General features: G+C 46.2%; 1 protein-coding gene across 1 annotated transcript in view; it reads right to left on the bottom strand.

The window, feature by feature from the left end:
- The window catches only part of CUX2 (cut like homeobox 2), a 228,133-nt gene that overhangs the window by 43,200 nt on the left and 162,799 nt on the right, over positions 1-22,134 (bottom strand). Inside the window, exon 4 of the mRNA XM_060276354.1 lies at positions 17,169-17,247. Within this exon, the coding sequence (XP_060132337.1) occupies positions 17,169-17,247 (79 nt within the window). The remainder of the gene's footprint in view (positions 1-17,168; positions 17,248-22,134) is intronic.

A 22,134-nucleotide genomic window follows, 5' to 3' on the forward strand; every position in this document is an offset into this window, starting at 1 on the left:
CCCCGTGCCCACAAACAATTTTTCTGCTTTCTATGTTGTTTGATCAAGAGGAGGTGTCCCAGAACACGCACCCCCCCCTACATTGCAGAGGTGAACCAGCTCTCCTTCAGGGGCACTAACATTAACAGTAATTTTCCTGAAGAAAAGCCCCAGCGAGTTAGGCTCCAGGGAGTCTTCCAAACACAGCTTGAAAACCACTGTCCTCAGAAATGCCCATCAACAAGGCATCCAAAGCCGATTGAAAATGTGCACGGAGGTTCAGCTTGCCCCGCACTTCCCAGGGGGGCGATGATGCTCAGGCAACCATTCCTCAACACACGGAAGCACTGTGCGCACTGCTGAATGTGCACGCCCCATGCCCTGGAGAGCAGCCAGCATCCCTGCAGCTGTTCTTTAGCAACACCGAGCTCTGCCACACAGGGGATCCCCGTCGCCTCCCAAGCTACTTCCTTGTATTTAAATCGTTGCTCTTAAAAGGGAATCAAGATGCAAAACAGCTCACGTAACAAGTCACAAACGATCGTAACTCATGCCAATGCAAAGGAAGATCAGGCCGAAAGTATGAGGAATAAAAATGCCTTAGCACATGTCTCTGTGTGTATACATTCGTATTCAACCTCAACAGACATATTAAAGAGAGTGGTTGGAGAGGAAAGGAGGGTGCTTGCAAGCAGGACTAGAAGCTTGTGGAATTTGTCCAGGTACATCCAGGTTTCAGCCGCCATTTCCCACCACACTTCCCAGCATGTCTTCGCAGCCCATAAAAGGCCGGAAGCTGGGTTTTGAACCTAGAGTGTTTGCCAGCTTCCTGCAGGAACTGTAGCACCCCCAGCCCTGAATTTACAGCAGCTGCCTGGAACCGAGCCACACACCATGCCATGGGGGCAAGCAATGAAGAAAAAGTAGAAGAACCAAGGACTGGGGAGGCTGAGATTTCCGAGGACACCTGCGGCCACCTAAGAAAGAACGGCAACCCCAGAAGCCCACATCTTGCAGTCCTGCCCGTCAGCAGGACCTGTGAACCAGAGAGCCGATCTAAGTGACACCGTCTCTTGCAGCCCAGGCTTAAAGGATTTTCCATCCCGCTCCTGTTTGCCACTGCAGGCCTGCCGGAGTTACTGCCCAACAGCACGTTCCGCCAATAATGCCTGTTTACTCAGGCCGTTGCGGGCGCAGACAATGGCGGTTTCTGCAGAGGTAAGCAGGTGCATCCCAAGCAGGCCTCCTCCTCTCCGTCAGCAAGCCGCCATCATTAGCCGGCATCTGCTCAGCGGGAGAGCTCCATTATGCCTCCCAGGGCCGATGTAATTATACATTGACATAATTAACCCAGCAAGCCCATTAGGAAGGCCAGCTAAAAAATTCATCTATAATTATTTGTTGTGTGCATGCTAATGAGTCCATCTGCACTGCCATTGTACAACACGAACAAATTAATTTACAAGTCTGGATCTTTTTTTAATAAGTTCAAGAAAATGGCTCCCATTGTACTAGACTCGTGTTTCTCCCTTCCCCTATTTTTGTTTTCATTTGAGCGGGGAGGAGGGGAGACGAGGAATCAGAATTTCTAGGGTCAAAAATTAGGGAGACATGGAAGAGATGGGACCAAGTGAGGTTTTTTTGCTAGGATGGCAGATGAAGCCAGCCAGCAAGAAAACCAGCCTTCAGTTATGATAATAAAATCAAGGGCCAGCATAATAACAGGCAGGAGAAAAATCAAAGGCAGCTATTTTGGACTGTTCTTGTGAATGGTGACACGGAGGTGTCGCTTGCCACGGGAACCCTCATTGCCTGAAGGTAAAAATCCAGACAGAACAGCTCCCCTCGCCCCCCCAGTCATTGTTTAGATAATTCACACTCGGACACTGCAATATTCTGGATATATCCTGGAAGCTCTGGACGTATGGCAACCCTACAAGGGGGTGATGTTGAGGGATGATGGCGGACCTCCAAGAGGCAACTGGTTTTCCTGGAGGGGGCCTTCTCCTGACTGCTATTTTATGACAGAACATGGAGGACCCCCCCCCCTTGTGTCAGCTTTTACTCCACATCACCGGCTGCTTGAAGCAGGGGAAACACAAAGGGAAATGGCATCAGGGCACATGGTTGATTTTGCCACAAGTTATAGAGGGGGAAAACGTGGACTTCTGTCCTCACTCAGAGGGCAAACAGTATATTTGCCCTGGGTTTATACAACACTGTCCAGACGTAAGCCTAGGTGAAATCACTTCAGAGACTACATCACTAATAACTAATGATATTCTCTCTCACCCAGAGACACAAAAACACGACGACAAGCAGACATTGCTCTACTCAGATAAGAACATTTTGCTGCCTGAGATGGAATAGTGAGTACCCGAGGCATCAAATTTTGGTACTTGAGGAAGAAAACCCTATTACAAGCACCTCTCCTTCTCCCTGGCTCTATCAAAATGCAATAATAATAAACAACTACTTGGTGTCCTTTCATTGATACCCAACACCTGCTGCCTGAGGCCACTGCCTCACTTTGCCTAATGATAGGGCCGGCCCCATTTGTTCCCTTCCACCTTGGGTATCACCTTCAGGATGCTGCCACCCTTTATCATAATGTTCCAGAGAAGCAATTCTCCCTGTAAAATGACTCCACCTGCCAGTCTGTTTTTGAGTGTAATTCGAAGTGCCGGTTTTGACCTTTTCCAAGCTTGAAGCTACTTGAAGGACTGCCTCCTCCTATATGAATCTACCCATCCTTTCAGATCAGTCGTTGTGTAGCCTTCCTCCATTTGCCACTGCTGTCTGAGGAATGCTTGGTGCCAATGTGTGAGGGAGCGTTCCTTGTTGTGTTTGGACTCCATCTGTGGAACTCCCTGCCCTAAGAGGTTACAATATCTTATTCTTTGTTTGTGTGCTGCCAGAAACTGGAGATATTTCTTTCTTTCCTTTTAAACAAGCTTTTGATTCTGCTTAATTTGATTTTTGGGTTGTTAGTCTTGGCTTCCTTTGCCTGTGATGCTGCTATCATGCTGGTCACTGTGTACCAGGCATCCCCAAACTTCGGCCCTCCAGATGTTTTGGACTACAGCTCCCATCTTCCCCGACTACTGATCCTGCTAGCTAGGGATCATGGGAGTTGTAGGCCAAAACATCTGGAGGGCCGCAGTTTGGGGATGCCTGCTGTGTACTGTATTTAACAATGGGTCGTTCTTATTTTTTAGAGCTTGTTCTTATGCTTTTGCAAGGCACTTTTATTAGCAACCCCTTTTGGGAGGGAAAGAACGGGGTGTGCATTTTTATGGAACTAAAAACATTCCTGGCCTTGGAAAGTCTCCACCAGGAATGAGAAATCTCTTTCAGTCCAAGGGCCACATTCCCTCATGAGCAAATATTTTGGGGGCCACATTCCAGCGGTGGACAGGGCCAGGCAATGGCTGCAACTCTTATCTGTGTACAGGTGATTATATTTGGGCCAAGGAAATGTGGAGGTTTCTACACACTCACAGACACTCATCGAGAGGCATCATCACAGTTCCAAAGATCTCAGGAACCTTTTCCCCTGCAGTCACTTGGAGCAGGGCCTTTAGTGTGGCTGCCCCTGTTCAGTGGAACAGCACCCCTGTCGAGATATGACAGGCACCTGCCATCTGCACTTCCTGGAAATAGTTGAAGACATTTTTGTTCCAACAGGCTTTCCCAGCCGGATAAAAAAGTCTTGGCAAACCACAAGGGTCCACTTGTAAGGGCTTTTGTGTCTTGTTTTAAATCTATTTGTTGTTTTTGTGTTTTCAACTGTTTTTAATTATTTTATGTGCAGATTGCCTCGAGATAGTGGTTTAGAAGGCAGTTAAAAATTAATTGTATTAAGAATAAAAACAGAAGCCGATACCCAGTGAAACAATTTACTCCTTGAGTTTTTAAAAGCCCAGGCCATTCAAACAGGAAACCTTCCTCAGCTGTGTAGCAGGTGGATGCAAATTTCACTCCAGCTAGCAAACAACACGAGCTGAAGTTCTGCCTGCCCCATAGCGGCCACATCTGACAGATGGCCATCCAACCTCTGTTTAAAAAGCTCAAATGAAGGAGAGTTCGCCACCTTCCGAGGGTGTCTGTTCCACCGTCAAACAGATCTCTTACCATCTGAAAGTTCTTGCGTCTCACCCTGCAGAAGAGGGTGTCCCCATCTTAGCGTATCACACTTTTGCAGCTCAAAGAAACTGGGAGGCAATAAATCCAGAGCCAATAAAAGGGGGCACCTGCGTCTTTTGCCTCTCTTATGGTCCACCTGTAGAACGCCCAGCTGTGGTGGGTCATCAGCGAGAGACGTCGAGCGTAGCTGGGTTTGAAGCTGGGAGGGTGGAATAAAGGACTGGGTAACTTTATGGCTGTTAATAACACTTGCAGCTATGCAAGCTAAGATAACGATACGGGCAATTAAACCTCATGCTTCAGGGTGTGAGCTGATGAGAATCCGATGGCATTCGCATCACGCCACCTAAGGCTTTGTGTGTACGCTCTCCTTTTATTTTGCTGCCAGGGTGTTAGCGAAGGTGGCAGAATAAAGGTGCTTAGAGGCCCAGTGAAAAGGGTCTCAAGCAGCAGCTGGGATTGGGGAGGTGAGCTCTGCTGGATCTGGTCAAAGCTATATAAAGTCCAGCAACTTGCTTCATACCATGGTCAAATCCTCCAGGAAGCCCTCAGGCAGGGCTTGAAGGCAATAGTCCAGGCATCCCCAAACTGCGGCCCCTCCAGATGTTTTGGCCTACAACTCCCATGATCCCTAGCTAATAGGACCAGTAGTCAGGGATGATGGGAATTGTAGTCCAAAACATCTGGAGGGCCGAAGTTTGGGGATGCCTGCAATAGTCCTTTCCTGCTGTTTTGCTCTCCAGCAACTGGTATTCAGTGGTATACTACCTCTGCACATGGAGGTTCTCCAAAGCCTTCATGACTATCACCACTACTACTGCAATTTATTGGGGGGGCCTTAGCCCCCCTCCAAAAAAACAAAAAACTAACTAACTAACTAACTAACTAACTAACTAACTTACTGTGAGCAGCATAAATATATACAGCAGAGTACAATGAAATGCTATAAATCCATCAGTAAGCAACACAGGACAGCAAAATCACAACCCAGGAGAACCATAAGAAGTCTCCCCTAATTAAGAGGACTAAAGGGGGCTCTGCACCCCACATTCCCACATGCTTAAGGACTAGAAACATGGACAAACCACGAGAACCGTCTAGTAGCCTCTGTTCTTGGAGAGCCACTGGCAGGTGAAAGAGATAATACAGGGTAGACAAACCTAGACAGCATCTTAAAACGCAGAGACATCACCTTGCCGACAAAGGTCCGTAGAGTTAAAGCTATGGTTTCCCCAGTAGTGATGTATGGAAGCGAGAGCTGGGCCATAAAGAAGGCTGATCACCGAAAAACTGATGCTTTTGAATTATGGTGCTGGAGGAGACTCTTGAGAGTCCCATGGACTGCAAGAAGATCAAACCTATCCATTCTGAAGGAAATCAGCCCTGAGTGCTCACTGGAAGGACAGATTGTGAAGCTGAGGCTCCAATACTTTGGCCGCCTCATGAGAAGAGAAGACTCCCTGGAAAAGACCCTGATGTTGGGAAAGATGGAGGGCACAAGGAGAAGGGGACGACAGAGGACGAGATGGTTGGACAGTGTTCTTGAAGCCACCAACGTGAGTTTGACCATGAGTTTGGCAGTGGAAGACAGGAGTGCCTGGCATGCTATGGTCCATGGGGTCACGAAGAGTCGGACACGACTAAACGACAACAACAAGGTTAGAACCAATTGGCTGTGTCTGTGTAAAGCAACATTATGCTTTACAGATTGAAGAGCTCCAGCTCCCATCACCTCTCACCTTTGGCCATGGTGGCTGGGGCTGATGGGAGCTGGAGTCCAATAACTTCTGCAGGACACAGTGTTGGCTGTCCCTGGAGTAAGGCAACATCACATGCTCTAGGTTGGCGGGTGATGATACTGTTCTGAATCTCTCTCTCTTTCTCACATGCACAAATATTTGAATGCATCAAAGCATATTGACCATGGGTTCAGCACTAGCAAAAGAAGTACTTCCAACAAATATTAAAGAATGAATGAATGAATGAATGGACTTTGTCGCCCAAAGATGTGGGGGGCAGCCACTACCCTGGAGGGATATTAAATTCTTAAAACACAGGCACACCTAGGCAGGGGCCCTGATGGGTACATGAAAGTTTCCGGGCATAGGACCAAAGGCACAAATGTGCGTCAATTTTGCATATGCAAAGCTTGGAATTTAAATATTGCAGAAGGCAATCCAACTAATTCCCCACCCAAGTCACTCCGGATAATTTTAAAATGAATTTGTACTCTGCCCCAGATCACCCGAAATCAGCTCCTGATTAATTCATTTACCCCTCAGTTCATTTCCCAACAGGTCCTGCTGCGAATCAATTCAATTCCCCTCCAGTTATCCCCCTTCATTACTCTTAAATCATCTCTAGATATAGTCAGCTTCAATGTATTTCTATAATATATTTCCCCCTACCCAGTAAGTCAGATCACCCCCACAACTGCAATTTCTCCTGAATTCATTACCCACCCTAAAACAAAATAATAATAATAATAATAATAATAATAATAATAATAATAATAATAATAATATTTGGGGCCCATGCCTCAGACTCCTAGCAATGATCTGGATCAGGCTATATGATGGTGGCCATTGGTGATGCTTTAAGCTTTAATTGAAAAACAAAAACCCAGAGGATATCCTCTGGTTAGATACTTTATGAGGAGATTAGAGAAATTCATGGAAGGGGAGAAATCTATCAGTAGCTATCAGCCAAGAAAGCTAAATGCAAGCTTCCAAGGTACTGAATACATGGAGGACAAACTCCAATAAACCGTGGTTTGGTTGTTGTCACAGTCTTCCTAGCAAACTACAGGGGAGGTTTCCCAGAGGCACCTGGCCAGCTGAAGTTGGGAGACCAGGTGAGCTTTTGATCCACCAAGACTGTTGTTAGGTTTGGGCCATGGCCTTGACTGTCACACTATGCGAATATTGAAGAGCAGTATAAATCATCGGCCTCGAAAGAGGGGCAGGTGGGGTGGAGTTGTGGGTCTGGGTCGCCACAGATTTTAGCTGAATGGCAGAGCATCTGCTTTGCATGCAGAAGGTTCCAGGTTCCCGCAACGCCACTGCCAGCCAGTGTTGGCAAGACTGAGGTAGAAGGACCCGCAAGCTGACTCTGTATGATACGATAATCTTTATTGTCATTGTCCCATGCAGAACAACGGAATTGAGAATCTATATCAAAATGCATATACAGTGGTACCTCGGGTTACGAACGTGATCCATTCCAGATTGCAGTTCGTAACCCGAAAAGTTCGTAACCCGAAAACGGCATTTTGCGCATGCACAAAGCGCTATTTTCGCGCTTTGTGCATGTGCAAATGTGCGCGGCGCTTGTGCGCACGCGCGCACGCCGAAAATACTTCCGGGTTTGCGCAGTTCGTAACCCGGGTTGTTCGTAACTCCCTAAAAACTCTAATACCCCTCCTGATTTGCCCCATAAAACTCTGATGCCCCACAACTGAATACAGACCCTCCCTCACAGACTGCCTTCCTCTGCGTTCAAAACCGAAATCGCTCTTGGATAGAAGCTATTTCTCAGGTGGCTTGTTCTGGTCTTTATAACCCTATACCTCCTTCCAGAAGGCAGAAGCTGAAAGAGATCATTTCCGGGGTGCACACTATCCTGCACAATATCTGCAGCTTTCTTATAGCACCTGGAGGCATAGATTTGATCCAAAGTGGGAAGAGGGCACCCAGTTATCCTCTCTGCAGTTTTTACGACCCTTGACAGCGCTTTTCTTTCCCCAACCGCGCAGCAAGGCAGGTGCCTGTGTTTGTATGACTCTGGACCCATTAAACCGGCTTCTTCCCTTGTGATCCAGTCCTCCCTTGGGATCCTGAATCCCAGCTGCTGGGAATCACAGGAGAGGAGAGGGCTCTTGTGCTCGAATACTGCTTGCTGACTTCCCAGAGGCAACTGCTCAGCCACTGTGAGAACAGGGTGCTGGACTAGGTGCATCGCTGGCCTGATCCAGCAGGCTCGTCTCAGGTTCAGATTAAGATGTGAGGTGGGCTGGGGCAGTTTGGAAGCATCAAACTGAAGCCTCCTTTGATGCCCAAAGCTGGGACAAACTTTCCCCTGATACTTTATATTTATGCTCTCTGGGGACCTCTTTCAAATAAACGAATCATTCTGAGATGGCACAGTTGTGCCAGAAGTCTCTCTCTGTAAGAGACCACTCTTATTCATACCTTTCTCCCCTCCATGAGAACTTTACCGGCAAAGCCAGAAAAATATATAACAAAATAGTACTACTTTAAAGTCATGCTTGCTATGGCCTGAGACCACTAACGGCTAATTTACGTTGACTGCATTCGATGGAAAGTTCGCAGGAGGAGACTAGACTCAGTGAAGTCGGTCTTTGAAACAAGCCTTGCTATCTAGATCACCTATTTGACGTCCAGCCACGAGGAGGTGCTGTTGAACATTATTTGCAACCCCTAATTTATTCTGGAAACAGTTTTTGCATCAACCAGGAAAAGGTAATGTATGTGTGTGTGTGTGGGGGGGGTGACTTTCCCCTTCTCTGTTCAAGTCAGCCTTTTGGGTAATAAAGTATTGACTCTGTAGGGCTTCCAGGAAAACACACACACACACACTGCAGGTGGATGAAGAAGAAAATAAAATACATTTATGCATTTTGACAACGTCTTGCAAAACAAGGAGATTGCTAGGTACTTCATAGACTAAGGGTACAAAGCCATGGCAAAAAATTTGCATAAAATTGTGTATGCTAATAGATGCAAATTTAGGTCTCTAAGCAAATGAAGACAGTGGTTGGTTGGAGTCTCACTAGATCGGCTACCCTATGAGCAAGTTTTCTTTATTTTTTAAAAAATATATCCACCTAAGGGAGCCTGCAATCCTAAATCCCATTTACCAGGTAGTAAGTCATTTTGAACTATATAATGCTTACTTCCAAATAGGCACAGTTACGACTGTGCGGTTAGTCAGGTCCACTCATTTCAATGGATCTACTCTGAGCGTAACTAATGTTGGACGCAAGTATCAGAAAGACCACCTCCTTCCCCACAGCGGTTCCTAGGGTAATTCCATCACCCTCAGAAGCTTGGGGTGTCGGTGACCCAGGAGAGGGCCTTCTAAGGTGTGGAAATCCCTCCCCACAGAGGTGTGTTTCTTTACCTGGCCTTTTGACACCTGAGACACATGTTTTCAGGACCCACCCTATTCCTGCGACTCTGATTTGTTTTGAACTGTTTCTGATATTTTAAATTGTTGTAGTCTGCTCTGGGACCTGATGCATTTTTTTTTAGTTTATAAGAAGAGGAGAAGGGGCAGAAGACCCAGAAAAGACTCCCCATCCCGTTTCACCCCCCAACAACACTCCTGTTGCAAAGGAACAGACATGCCCAGAGCCCTGCTGACCTATATATATTTCAGCCTTGACAAAAACTCATCTCTCTCTCTCTCTCTCTCTCTCTCTCTCTCTCTCTGAAACCTCAAACCATGTTGTTGATTTTAACTAAACTGCAATTTTCGGAGTGCTCAATATGCCAACTTGTGAAGGTAGAGGTTTTTCAGATGTATTTGCCGCCCTAGTGGTTGGGCTCTAGAGCCACACAGCAATGCTGGGACAGACTGCTTCTGGGTCTAGTCAGACACCGGGAAACCTCTTCACTGTTAATCCATCTGAAGCAGGGGTAACCCGCTCCACATAGCAATGTGATAGGGTACGTCCCTTGCATGCCTAGATTCAGGTTCAGTCCCTTCTCCACCCTTGAGAGCTGCTGCCAGTCAGAGTAGACAACAAGGGTGTCCCAATCCATGGGGATGCCCACCTGTGCAGACAGGTGTTGGCCCAAGCAAGGAGGACGCCAGTAGTTCCAGAATTCTAGGCAGAGAGGAAAGTGAAGGTGGCAAGATCAGCACCTTGGAGAGGGACCTAGGTGTGAGTTTCAGAACCAAGGTTAGTGATCCCGCCGCTGAGGCAGATCATATAAGTTGTCCCAGCAGTATCCTGAAGCAACAGACAGATTTTCAAAGCACGGGCTAGGTATGCTTGGTGGCTGCTCCCAGAGTTTGGAGTTCCCTTCCTAGGGAAATAAGACTGGCTCCCTCCTTCTGCTGGCAGGTGAAGACTTTCTTATTCCAAGAGGCTTTGGGGAAATGACTGCTTTTAAGGAAAGGGATGGTGCTGTGATGTTTTTATTGTAATTATCTGCATGTTTTAATACACACACACTTTAATTATTTGTGTTTAACTGCATTTGAATTGTCCCCACCCCCATGGTTTTAGTCGCTTCTATTTTATCTGTAAGCCACCTTGAGTCCTTGTTTGGGGAAAAGGTAGGCTATCATCATCATCATCATCATCATGCCCCATGAATGCTACATCTGATTAGTCATAGCAATGGTGCCTTCCTCTGTAGCAACTGGCTACTTCAAGTTGTTGGGTGGTCTCCTAAGGGCCTCCCTGATCCCCGAAGAAATCTGTGGACCAAACGTATGTCCCCCTGGGGTTCGGGGGATGAGATATGGGCTCCACATGGGATGGACCAGGGGGTGGATCCATCTTCTCCTGGAGACTTTGCCTCCAAGGATTCTCTGGGGTCATGACAGCTGGGCTGCATGGGCAAAGACTCTCTGTCTCGGTGTAAGGAAGCACCCTGCACTTCGGCCAGCCTCACTCTTCTGTGGTGCTCAAACCTCCTTCTTTCCTCACGGCTCGCGATTTTGCAAGCCTGCTTTCTGCCCACCTCTGTGGTCTCTTTTCAAAATGAAGAAGCGACGCAGAAATCAAACAGACAATTCCTGTCCTCTTTTTAGAAGGCATAGAACAGGCATCCCCAACCTGCGGCCCTCCAGATGTTTTGGCCTACAACTCCCATGATCCCTAGCTAACCGGACCAGTGGTCAGGGATGATGGGAATTGTAGTCCAAAACATCTGGAGGGCCGAAGGTTGGGGATGCCTGGCACAGAAGCTTCCATAACATGTCCTGCATCTCTCCCCTTGCCCCTTGTACATTAATTGTTCCTTTTGAAAGGACTTTGTGGTGTCGCTAATCCTGATCTTAGCAAGACCAACCTGGGCTCTGTTCACCATCTTTCAACATCCTGCCTGCATCAAGAGACTCTTCCCATTGCATGGCTGCCCCACGTGAACAAATGCCTTCACACGCCGTTTGCAATTAATGCAGCCCAATGACATCACACCCCAAACAGTATCAGGTATTACTGAGCTTTTGGAAGACATTTCCCTCTCTTCTTTAAATGTTGCATTAGAACAGAATAGAATAGAATAATTTATTGGAATAGAATATTCCCAACAACATCCTAAGAGGCATGTTCATAATGAAGAACAATGCAGAGGAGCAGCCTCTACACTCTACAGCAGGCATCCCCAAACTTCGGCCCTCCAGATGTTTTGGACTACAATTCCCATCTTCCCCGACCACTGGTCCTGTTAGCTAGGGATCATGGGAGTTGTAGGCCAAAACATCTGGAGGGCCGCAGTTTGGGGGTGCCTGCTCTACAGGTTCAAATACAACACATGCACACGTGAACTCAACCAGCTCCTGAGATTTCATTACACAAGGCCCTTGCAAATATATCGCCAGAATCTTGAGCTCTAGAATCTTGAATGTTGGGATCCCAAGGAAGCTGAATCCTGGCCCCTATTATGCTGTATGCATTCCACATATTCCTAGCCCTGCCCTTTCTTAACAAGTTACTTTCTCCAACAAGTCTGTGGTTTGTTTGGGTCTCCCCGCCCCCCCCCCCGCAAGCTAAAACACAATGAAGAAATCATCCATCACCACTATGCAAGTCAAAAGGGAGGCTTAAATCAAACCATCCTCGACAACAATGACATTAATTATGCTTTTAACACGATTTTACTGCTTCCCTTCCCTGCCACCCTCCCAGCCCAACACAGACACACACCCGTCCCTCTCCTCCATGCCACATCTGTCTGAACAATATCAAGAAGATTTATGATTTTTTTCCTTCTTCCCGTAATTAAAGACACACAAGCCCGGGCTCACTTTGTCAAAATACTTGCTGAGCAATCAGACTTTCTCGCTGCCTTTCTCTGCTTGAGGTTTGCATTGGCAGAAGCCATTCAAAACACACACACACACACACACACACACACACACACACACACACACACACCACCCCTCGAATAAATCTCTCTAAAAAAGTGTTGAATCAGGAACTTGTTTGTTGCTTCTGAAATGTTCTACAAAGAATTTGCTTGTCAACAAATATACATGTATTTATAGGTGGAATACCTGCAGGGAAAGATTCATTCTGGGGGAGAGGAGTATGCAGGGAAAAACGAGCAAAGGGTGCATTGGGAAGTTGTAGTGTGTGTCCCATCGTAGAGCATTTAGTCCTTATAGTTTCATGTTCCATGATGAAATTTAATGGCAGGGGAGGAAACAGACATACACCCGCTTTACCCAAACTCCTAACTGCCTGGAAAATTAGTTGACATCCTTGCAGAAGCTCTCTTGCAGGTCTCTGGCAGTTAGGAGCTCTGCAGACTCAGCTAAGCGGCACTCTAGTGGGTCAGGGTTGGTTCCGGGGCAAGGAGGTGAGCGGAGGACTGATCTGGCCAGGGACTCTGGTGGGGTCAGACCCAGAAACAGACTCAAGAGTGTGCTATGTCATGCAGCTGACACTGAGTGCAGCAAAAGTGGTCACCTGGATTAGGAAAGGAGAAAAGGTGGACCGGCCAATTGAGCACCATCATACAGCCAGCCGATCGTAAGATGCAATGCTGTCTATTTCTAAATTTCTATGGGTGACTGAGTGGACCCTGAGCATGGGCACCAGTCGTGGGCCATCACAGCGCTGGATTATTTAACAGGCCGACTAAGCATGTGTTCGAAAAGCACGCCAAAAAGTGCAAGTAGATCAATAGGTACTGCTCCGGCGGGAAGGTAAACGCCGTTTCCGTGCGCTGCTCTGGTGCCAGTGTTCCGTTGCGCCAGAAGCAGCTTAGTCATGCTGGCTACATGACCTGGAAAAACTGTCTGCGGAGCGGACAAACACCACCTCCCTCGGTCTGTAAAGCGAGATGAGCGCCGCAACCCCGAAGTCGTTTGCGACTGGACTTAACTGCCAGGGGTCCCTTTACCTTTACCTAAGCATGTGTTTAAGGCACCAGCAAACAACAACAACAACAACAACGACAACAACAACAACAACATATTTATATGCCGTCCATTTGACTGGGTTGCTGCAGCCACTCTGGGCAGCTTCCAACAAATTAAAGCAAAGCAGGGGCACCGCTGAAAATGAGAAATTACTGAAAGAATTTGACATTTGGCACCCCCCAAAAAAAACCCACATCAAAACTATAAATCATGGGAAAAATAAGAACATCGTGAGACTTTCTTACACCCCACTTTCCCCCAGTTTTCCTGGTCTCCTTTTATCACTTCCTCCCACCTAAAGCGGGGGGGGGGGGCATTCTACTAACGTAAATCAAAGCAATGCCAGGGAATCAGATCTTGTCATGAGTGGCACATGATAACCATGTGCAACATTGCAGTATGCCATATAAGCTTTGTGCCATTTTGAAAAACAAAATGTTATTTTAGTATTGTTTTTATTTTGAGTTGTATACAGTGCTTTAATCTTTCCACTCCTTATGGCCTCTAAAAGGTCTTAATCGGGTGTTACAAAAATGTAATAAATTGTAATAATAATAAATACAAGAATTAAATAAAGGCAAGGAAACTGAACACAAGAATCAGCCCCCCAAAATCAAAGGATCACGATACAGGTAACTACAAAACAAACCGATTCCCGGCATTGCTGACATACCCAGTCTTTGGCATTCTAGTTCCAAAACCCAAACAAGCATTGCCACTTTTGCATCAATAGTACCAGAGCTATTTCTGCTTTGAGCCACTTCTGTTAATTTATTCATAGCTGCAATTTTGAGTATTTGTTTGTTTCTGCAAAATGTCTTTTTTTTCTTCTCACCGTTGGATAACCCCTAATGTTCCTAGTCAGAATATTCATTGGAACCTCTCGTGAGGAGAGTGTTCTGATCAAATCTTAGGACCTCTTCTGTCTTTGCAGATAATGTAAGAGCTGCCACACTGGACTGGACACACATGAAAGAAAATTAAAACAAACAAAGCTGGAATGAATTTACAGAGACAGTAAACAGAGCTGCAAATTTAGGTTGCAATCCTCCAGAGTTACTTCAGAGGAACTCCTTTTGAACTCAGCGGCGTTTACTTCTGAGTATAGAAGCATAGAGGAACAGGATTGCAGTGAAACCATTTACAAGAAGGAATGAAAAATATTTTAATCAACTAGTGCTCCACCCTCAGCTTCAAACAATGGAACCTCTGCTCGGCCCCCTCACAGACTTCTGACATTCAATCAGGCATAGCTCACCTGTTTGCAAGCTTATCTTCACAGCCATGGGGACTAGGAAGTTGTTTCCTCTCCAGATTTCAAATTCCAAAATCTGGGCTTGCAAGTTGTAAAGGAAAGGTGGATAAACGCTGCCCCTGCTTTACAGCTCCATAATCCTTTTGTCAAACGCACACAAATGCTACTCACAACAAGGAATACCTGAGAGGTATGGCCATAGGCATCGCAACACTTCCAACCCACCCCCGAACCCATCAAATCTAAATTCCATTGTCTGCCCCTTTGCTGTGAAGGGAGTTCAGTCATCTTAGTTAACTTGCTGTCAAAGAGACAAGCGCGGACCACGGCAGCATTATTACAAGGCGAGAGCAAATGTATTCCTTTTTTATTGTCAAGACAGATTTGGCTCAGGCACTGAAATACAGTGATAGCAAAAGATGTTTCCTCTTGTCTGTTCTGCTACCACTTCAAAAAGAACACGGGGGACACCAGCTCACCACGAGCCCTTCCTGCCATGCAGGGAGCCATAGGCGAGACCCGACGCAGCGGAGCAAATGAAGGCAGAAACGCTGGCGGGGCAGGTAGAGAGACTGATGCTCGGGGATAGGACCACTGCAGCAAAACTTTGCACCATATGGTCCAAATGTCCACACCGGGAAAAGACAATTTCAGTGACCACCTATCAGTTAGGTCTGCCAACATTACTGGACGAAAAAATGTGTCACTGATTAGTCAGGCAACATTATAATTACTATTATTGGGAGAAATTCAACATAGCGCTAAGAAGATTGTTCCACCAGCCCAAGCATTTCTGCTAACCCAATGGAATGATCTAGCTTCTCCTCCAGGGGTTTTCCTGGCACCTCTAAGCCAAGCCAATTTTACTTTTGAAGGTGGCTGCAAGGGGGTGGGGGGAGAGGAGAAGGGGGAAATCCCTGTCGCATTAGTAGAAGTCCTTGTGCGGGCTTCTGCTGGCAGGACTAGTTAGCTGAACCTGGCCTATCATCATATAATATGGATAAATATAATATATTTATTATATAATATATATGATACAGTCCGATCATATCTTATGCATGATTAAGCTGTGCAATTTCAACCTTGTGTGGCTGAATGCTGGCTGGCTGCAATTGTGCAAATTAATTGCACTCAAGGTGGCAAGCTTACAAGTTAATTTTGTGCTGGGTTTTCCTGGCATGGAAACAGCTTTTGAGCTTCCCACCTTACTTATCGGGCTCTGGGATGCTCTCCTGAAATCTTGCAGTAACTCAGAGGGACTCACGATATCTTGCAAGCCCGGAGCCTTGTAAGCAAGGCAGAAAGTTTAAAAGTTCTCTGTCTTGCTTGGGGGGGGGGACATAGCCCGCCTTGTGCAGTGGCTCTGGAACGATGGTCACACAGGGGTGGTTTGAGTATACGTGCTTTTGCATTGACACACCACCCCCCTAACATAACCCCTGTGCAATATGTGATCGTACTGTGTAATATTAATTTTAATATGTATTGTATAATATCATCACAATAATATGTGTACTTATAGCAGGCATAGGCAAACTCGGCCCTCCAGATGTTTTGGGACTACAACTCCCATCATCCCTGGTCCTGTTAGCTGGGGATGATGGGAGTTGTAGTCCCAAAACATCTGGAGGGCCGAGTTTGCCTATGCCTGACTTACAGAAACAACAGCCAGACAGCATCTTAGAACAGGCACCCCCACTTCACATTCACCCAGAAGGGGGCCTACTGTGATGTAACAAAACATGCCTTCAAATAAGGACCAAGTTAGAACTTAACAATTTTACACATGCTCTTTCCAGCAAACGTTCACCATCACAAGGACTAGCAACTTTTAAAAATAAAATCGGAGAGATCCAAATTGACTCCGGGTACTGAGGAAATCTGGAACACCCCCAGCAAGCAGCTCTGATGACACGTAAAAAGTAGGAAGTGAGGATGCACTGCAAGGGATGAAAAGGTTGGTTTTGTGGGAGCGGCCGCTGAGACCACATAACACCGGTCTTGAAAGATCTACATTGGCTCCCAGTACGTTTCTGAGCACAATTCAAAGTGTTGGTGCTGACCTTTAAAGCCCTAAATGGCCTCAGTCCAGTATACCTGAAGGAGCGTCTCCACCTCCATCATTCAGCCCGGACACTGAGGTCCAGCACCGAGGGCCTTCTGGCGGTTCCCTCGTTGCGAGAAGCCAAGTTGCAGGGAACTAGGCAGAGGGCCTTCTCGGTGGTGGCGCCTACCCTGTGGAACGCCCTCCCAACAGATGTCACAGAGGAAAACAACTACCAGACTTTTAGAAGACATCTGAAGGCAGCCCTGTTCAGGGAGGCTTTTAATGTTTAATAGATTATTGTGTTTTATTCTTTTGTTGGAAGCCGCCCAGAGTGGCTGGGGAGACCCGGCCAGATGGGCGGGGTATAAATAATAAATTATTTATTTATTTATTATTATTATTATTATTATTATCATTATTATTATTATCATTTTCATGGCATCGCTAATATAAAGAGAGACTTGGGCATCTTGTTAGCCAGGTGCCTTTTCCTCAGCGAAGGCATCCTGAGGATGCTCCTGTGAGCAAAGGCTTCTGGGTAACCACAACTAGGCACTCAGAACAACAATTCCGCCCTTTCGGAAGCAATTCCGCGAAAGGAGCCGAGGCGAACCATACCTGGAGCTTCAATCAGTTGCTTGTAAACACTCAGGAATGCCGCTTCTGCTTCTTTGCTTCTTTTACTAAGAGCAACCACCTGAGGGGGAGATAAAAAATAACAATAACAAAAACCACGCAGGAACATTCAAGGGAAACGCAGTTTTCTCCCGCAAACTCGTGCTCTCAGGTGAAGACACTGCAAATCGGACAGCCCAAGAAAAGCTTTTGGTGCCTGAGGCAGAACCACCCTGAAGGTGGTAAAAAAACCCACATATAATAAATTAAGGAATTTAATTTATTATTTAATGAATGCCCTGTTTCCTCAGTCTTGCAGTGAGGTCTAGTGGTCAGAGTGTCAGAAGAGGATCAGGAAGCATGAGGTTTAAATTCTTGTTTTGTCCCTATATCACCTCACAGGGTTCTTGAGAGGATGAAATGCAGGAGGGATGAGGGGGGAGAAGAATTTCTGCCTCCCTGAGCTCCTAGATGGAGGCCAAATCTAGGACTAAGCCCCGTTTCCAGGAATAGGCAACCCTTCTCCTAGGCTTACATTAAAATATCAGTTGTTTTGGAACTACAACTCCCATGATTCCTAGCTAACAGGGCCAGTGGTCAGGGATCATGGGAGTTGTAGTTCCAAAACATCTGGAGAGCCAAGGTTGCCTATGCCTGATCTACACCATACATTTAAAGCACTAAGAAACCACCTTGAACAGTTATGGCACTGCTTTTTTTCAACAACTCAAAAGTTTAGGGGTACTCTCAATTTCCTACTCATATTGAAATAATGTCCCCCAATGAGGCCAAACTTAGATTCACAAAATGTTTAGGGGTATGCGTCCCCCTGCGTCCGTCCCCCCAGAAAAAAGCACTGGCTTCCCCAAAGAATCTTGGGAACTGTAGTTTGTTCCCTGTTCAGGGAAGTTTTTAGGGTGTATTGCGCTTTTACTAATTTTTTTTTTGTTGGGAGCCGCACAGAGTGGCTGGGGCAGCCCAGTCAGATGGGCGGCATAGAAATACCGTAATAAATTACTATCATTTTATATTGAAAGATAAAGAATACATCATTGCAAGTGCACAGAGTAAGACAAGACACAGAAAGAAGAAGAGAAGAGAAGAAATAGTACCCGTGTAGAAAACAAAAAAGAACAGCAACAAAAATTTGTATACTGTATGTTGCAAAAACAGAGAGAATGTTTCAGCACCCTTAACAAACGACAGCTCCCAGGATTCTTTGGAGGAAAGGCATGCCAATTTAAAGTGGTATCATAGTGCTTTAAATATATGGTGTGGATGCGGCCTCAAAGTAGGATTGCCATATGTCTGGGTTTTGCTGGACATGTCCTCATTTGGTGGGCCAGCATGCCCATTTGGGCGGATTTTTGCATTTTACACAAATTATTATTATTATTTATTGAATTTATATACAGTACTGCCCTATACCCGCAAGTCTCAGGGCGGTTTACAGAATAAAATCAAAATATAAAGCACAAAATCCACAATCAATTTTAAGGACATAGGATATCAATCAAATCAACCAAAGGCCTGGTTAAAAAGGAACGTTTTTGCCTGGTGCCTAAAGGTGTATAATGAAGGTGCCAGTCAAACTTCCTTGAGGAGAGCATTCCACAGACGGGGGCCACTGAAGTGCCTGGGTTTGGTTTTAAAAAATAAAAATAATTAATTTTTTTATCTTGGGGGGGGGGCACGCTAGAGCCTTGCTCGGCCTTGCTCTTCGGAATATGGCAAGCCTACCCCAAAAATAATCAGTTACCTCCAGGGGGCGGGCGGTGCAGTGAATTCTCTATATTATTAATACTTCTTAGCCACCTTCATAGAATTACAGCTTCCTAAGGAATGACTGCTAAAGTCAGTTTAAGTTTCCTGTCCCTTGGGCATCTTTTGCCTGTTGTGAGAAACATAGATGGTTGCTATTCCTTTCTCCACCAGCTGACCTCAGAAACTGAATGCCAAATCTGCAAGCATTTCTTTTTAGCGACAGGCTGGCTTTTTAATATTTTTCATAAATGATGCCAGTTTTAATGCCTTTGGATTGCACCGTATATTCCGGCGTATAAGACGACTGGGCGTATAAGACGACCCCCAACTTTTCCAGTTAAAATTTAGAGTTTGGGATATACTCGCTGTATAAGAAATAGGACCCGGCGTATAAGACGGCCCCCAACTTTTGAGAAGATGTTCCTGGGTTAAAAAATAGTCTTATACGCAGGAATATACAGTACTTGTCTTGGTGCTTGCATGCTGCTTTGTGAAGATCCTCTTGCTTAAAAAGCGGGTTATAAATTTGTTATACCTAACTTTTTACAGACATCAACTTAAACAACATGATGATGGCAAAAAGGAAGAAACAAGGAGCCATCTCTCTTGAAGAAGAAGCCATGATCTTGGTTGAGTTTTTAATCCCATTTCAGGATTTTCTAGTATACAAGTTTAAGATACACACACACAAACCTGAAACTTGCTTGTTTTTCCCCCTTCCAAATTTGAGCTTCACAATTGAATAGAAACGGCCTCTGTATGGCGAAGCCTGCTTTTGCAGCTCAACAAAGATAACCCAGCTTGATTTCAACCCATGTCTTCCCTTTGTTGTTACTGTATTGGAGGGGAGGGCCTGGGGTGGTGGTGGTGGCGTTGGATAGAAGATTCCTTCAGCCCCCCTCCCTCTTCTCTGTAATCCAGGTGGTCAGCAAAATCTCACTCTCCGTGTGTGTGCTGCGCATCAAATCCCTTCCCCCAAACTGCCATTCAAACTGGCAGGAAGACCCAAGAAATAATTAATCTCCTCTAATTAGGTGCCAGGCAGGCAGTCAGGCTGGCCCCCTCTTCAACCCCCCTCTGATAGCCGGATGTGAGAGGAAGAAGTTGGGGGAAAAACACACACACACACACACACACACCGATTCAGAGCTACATCCCATCAGCGGCATTGGAACAGTCACCATTCCTGTACAAGTGCCCCCCCCACCTCAAAAAACGCAGGTTCTATTCTGTCCCTTTAACAGCTTTGAAGCAGGCCGATGACCTCCAGGTGCAGAGTCCATACCCTCCAACACTCCTCAAATGAAAATAGGAAGATTTTCATCTGAGAAATGTTGGAGGGGTTACACCAGCACAAAAGGGAGCAGGAAAAGGCATCAGCTTGTCGCCTTTGTAACGCGGGTCTTACGTCAGAGTGATCTTTATTTACTTATTTGTTTATTTATTTTTTTAAAAAGAACTTTTTTTAAAAAAAAAGCTCAGCGGTGCCAATTCCCTCAATATGACCCCCCCCAATACAATAGGTTGTGGGGGGTGCGGCTGACAACCCTGCAGTGTAGCTTACTATTAAAATTGCTGTTCTGATAAAAGGCTGAGGTGTGTTTGAATCCCTAGCTAAATATCCCGCGTAGAAAATGCACTTTAAGCTCCAGCAAAGGTCATTTTTACTTGAACTACGCTTCCGTCAGCCAGCGTCCTTCCTTCCAGCTTGCCATGTGAAAGCGCTGGGCTTTCTTGACTTGCACGCGGACGAGCCGTGCTTTTATTTCATAATAAATAAAACTGCCCCCCTCGTCCATTGCAACACTACCGGTAGGTGAAGAGCATCTGAGGAACCTCTGCCTTCCTTGAGCGCTCTGAAAGGAACAAAAGCCCAGTTCTGAATGCTATACACCTCCAAGAATTCTCAAAGGCTCTGAGATTACACCTGAAAGTTCCTTTGGTACCGTTGGATGCAGTCCACCGGGCCCTGGAGATCTGAATATATTTAGAGTAGAGTAGTACCACCTCTTTTTCTATCTTCTCTGCATCATTTAGTCTGTTATCACAAGGTTGGGCAGTTTTCCTGTTGGGAGGAGGCAGAGGCAGGGCAGTTGTCCAGCCGTTCCACATCATGGGGTCCTCTGTGGATTGCGGTGACTCCATGGGAGATGCCCAACAGTGATCCTCAGCAAATGAGTCGATGTGGAAGTGGTTCTTTGAACACGGAACAGTTGGAAATCCTCGGTATACAGCAGGGTAGCCAACACAGTGTTTTCAGATGTTGTTGGGCTACAACTTCCATCATCCTTGACCCTGGGCCAGGCTAGCTGGGCCTGATGAGAGTGGGAGACCCACCATACATGTAGGGCTCCACGTTTGCTACTGTTCCTGGCCTTAAGAGGACATGAGAAAGTAAGAAAAGCCCAGCTGGGTAAGAATCATAGAATTGGAAGAGACCACAAGGGCCATCCAGTCCAACCCCCCTGCCAAGCAGGAAACACCATCAAAGCATTCCTGGCAGATGGCTGTCAAGCCTCCGCTTAAAGACCTCCAAAGAAGGAGACTCCACCACACTCCTTGGCAGCAAATTCCACTGCCAAACAGCTCTTACTGTCAGGAAGTTCTTCCTAATGTTTAGGTGGAAGCTTCTTTCTTGTAGCTTGAATCCATTGCTCTGTGTCCACTTCTCAGGAGCAACAGAAAACAACCTTTCTCCCTCCTCTATATGACATCCTTTTATATATTTGAACATGGCTATCATATCACCCCTTAACCTTCTCTTCTCCAGGCTAAACATACCCAGCTCCCTAAGCCGTTCCTCATAAGGCATTGTTTCCAGGCTTTTGACCATTTTGGTTGCCCTCCTCTGTTCCAGCTTGTCGGTATCCTTCTTGAACTGTGGTGCCCAGAACTGGACACAGTATTCCAGGTGAGGTCTGACCAGAGCGGAATACAGTGGTACTATTACTTCCCTTGATCTAGATGCTATATTCCTATTGATGCAGACCAGAGCTCCACCTGGCCTAGCACCCTCCCAAACAAATGTCTCTGGGAAGCCTTCAACGAAGGGCTTCAACAGCCCTCGTCTGCTCTTAACTCCCCCTTGCCGCCACAGATTGCCTCAGAAAATGGGGTCAGTGGCTAATAGGCACCGAGAGACCCTTCATTATTCATGCTATATTGAGTGGCAAGTGAATTCCACCAGTCGTGTATTGGGTGGGTG

This window comes from Zootoca vivipara, chromosome 6, assembly GCF_963506605.1.
Source record: "Zootoca vivipara chromosome 6, rZooViv1.1, whole genome shotgun sequence".
Classification (NCBI taxonomy): Eukaryota; Metazoa; Chordata; class Lepidosauria; order Squamata; family Lacertidae; genus Zootoca; species Zootoca vivipara.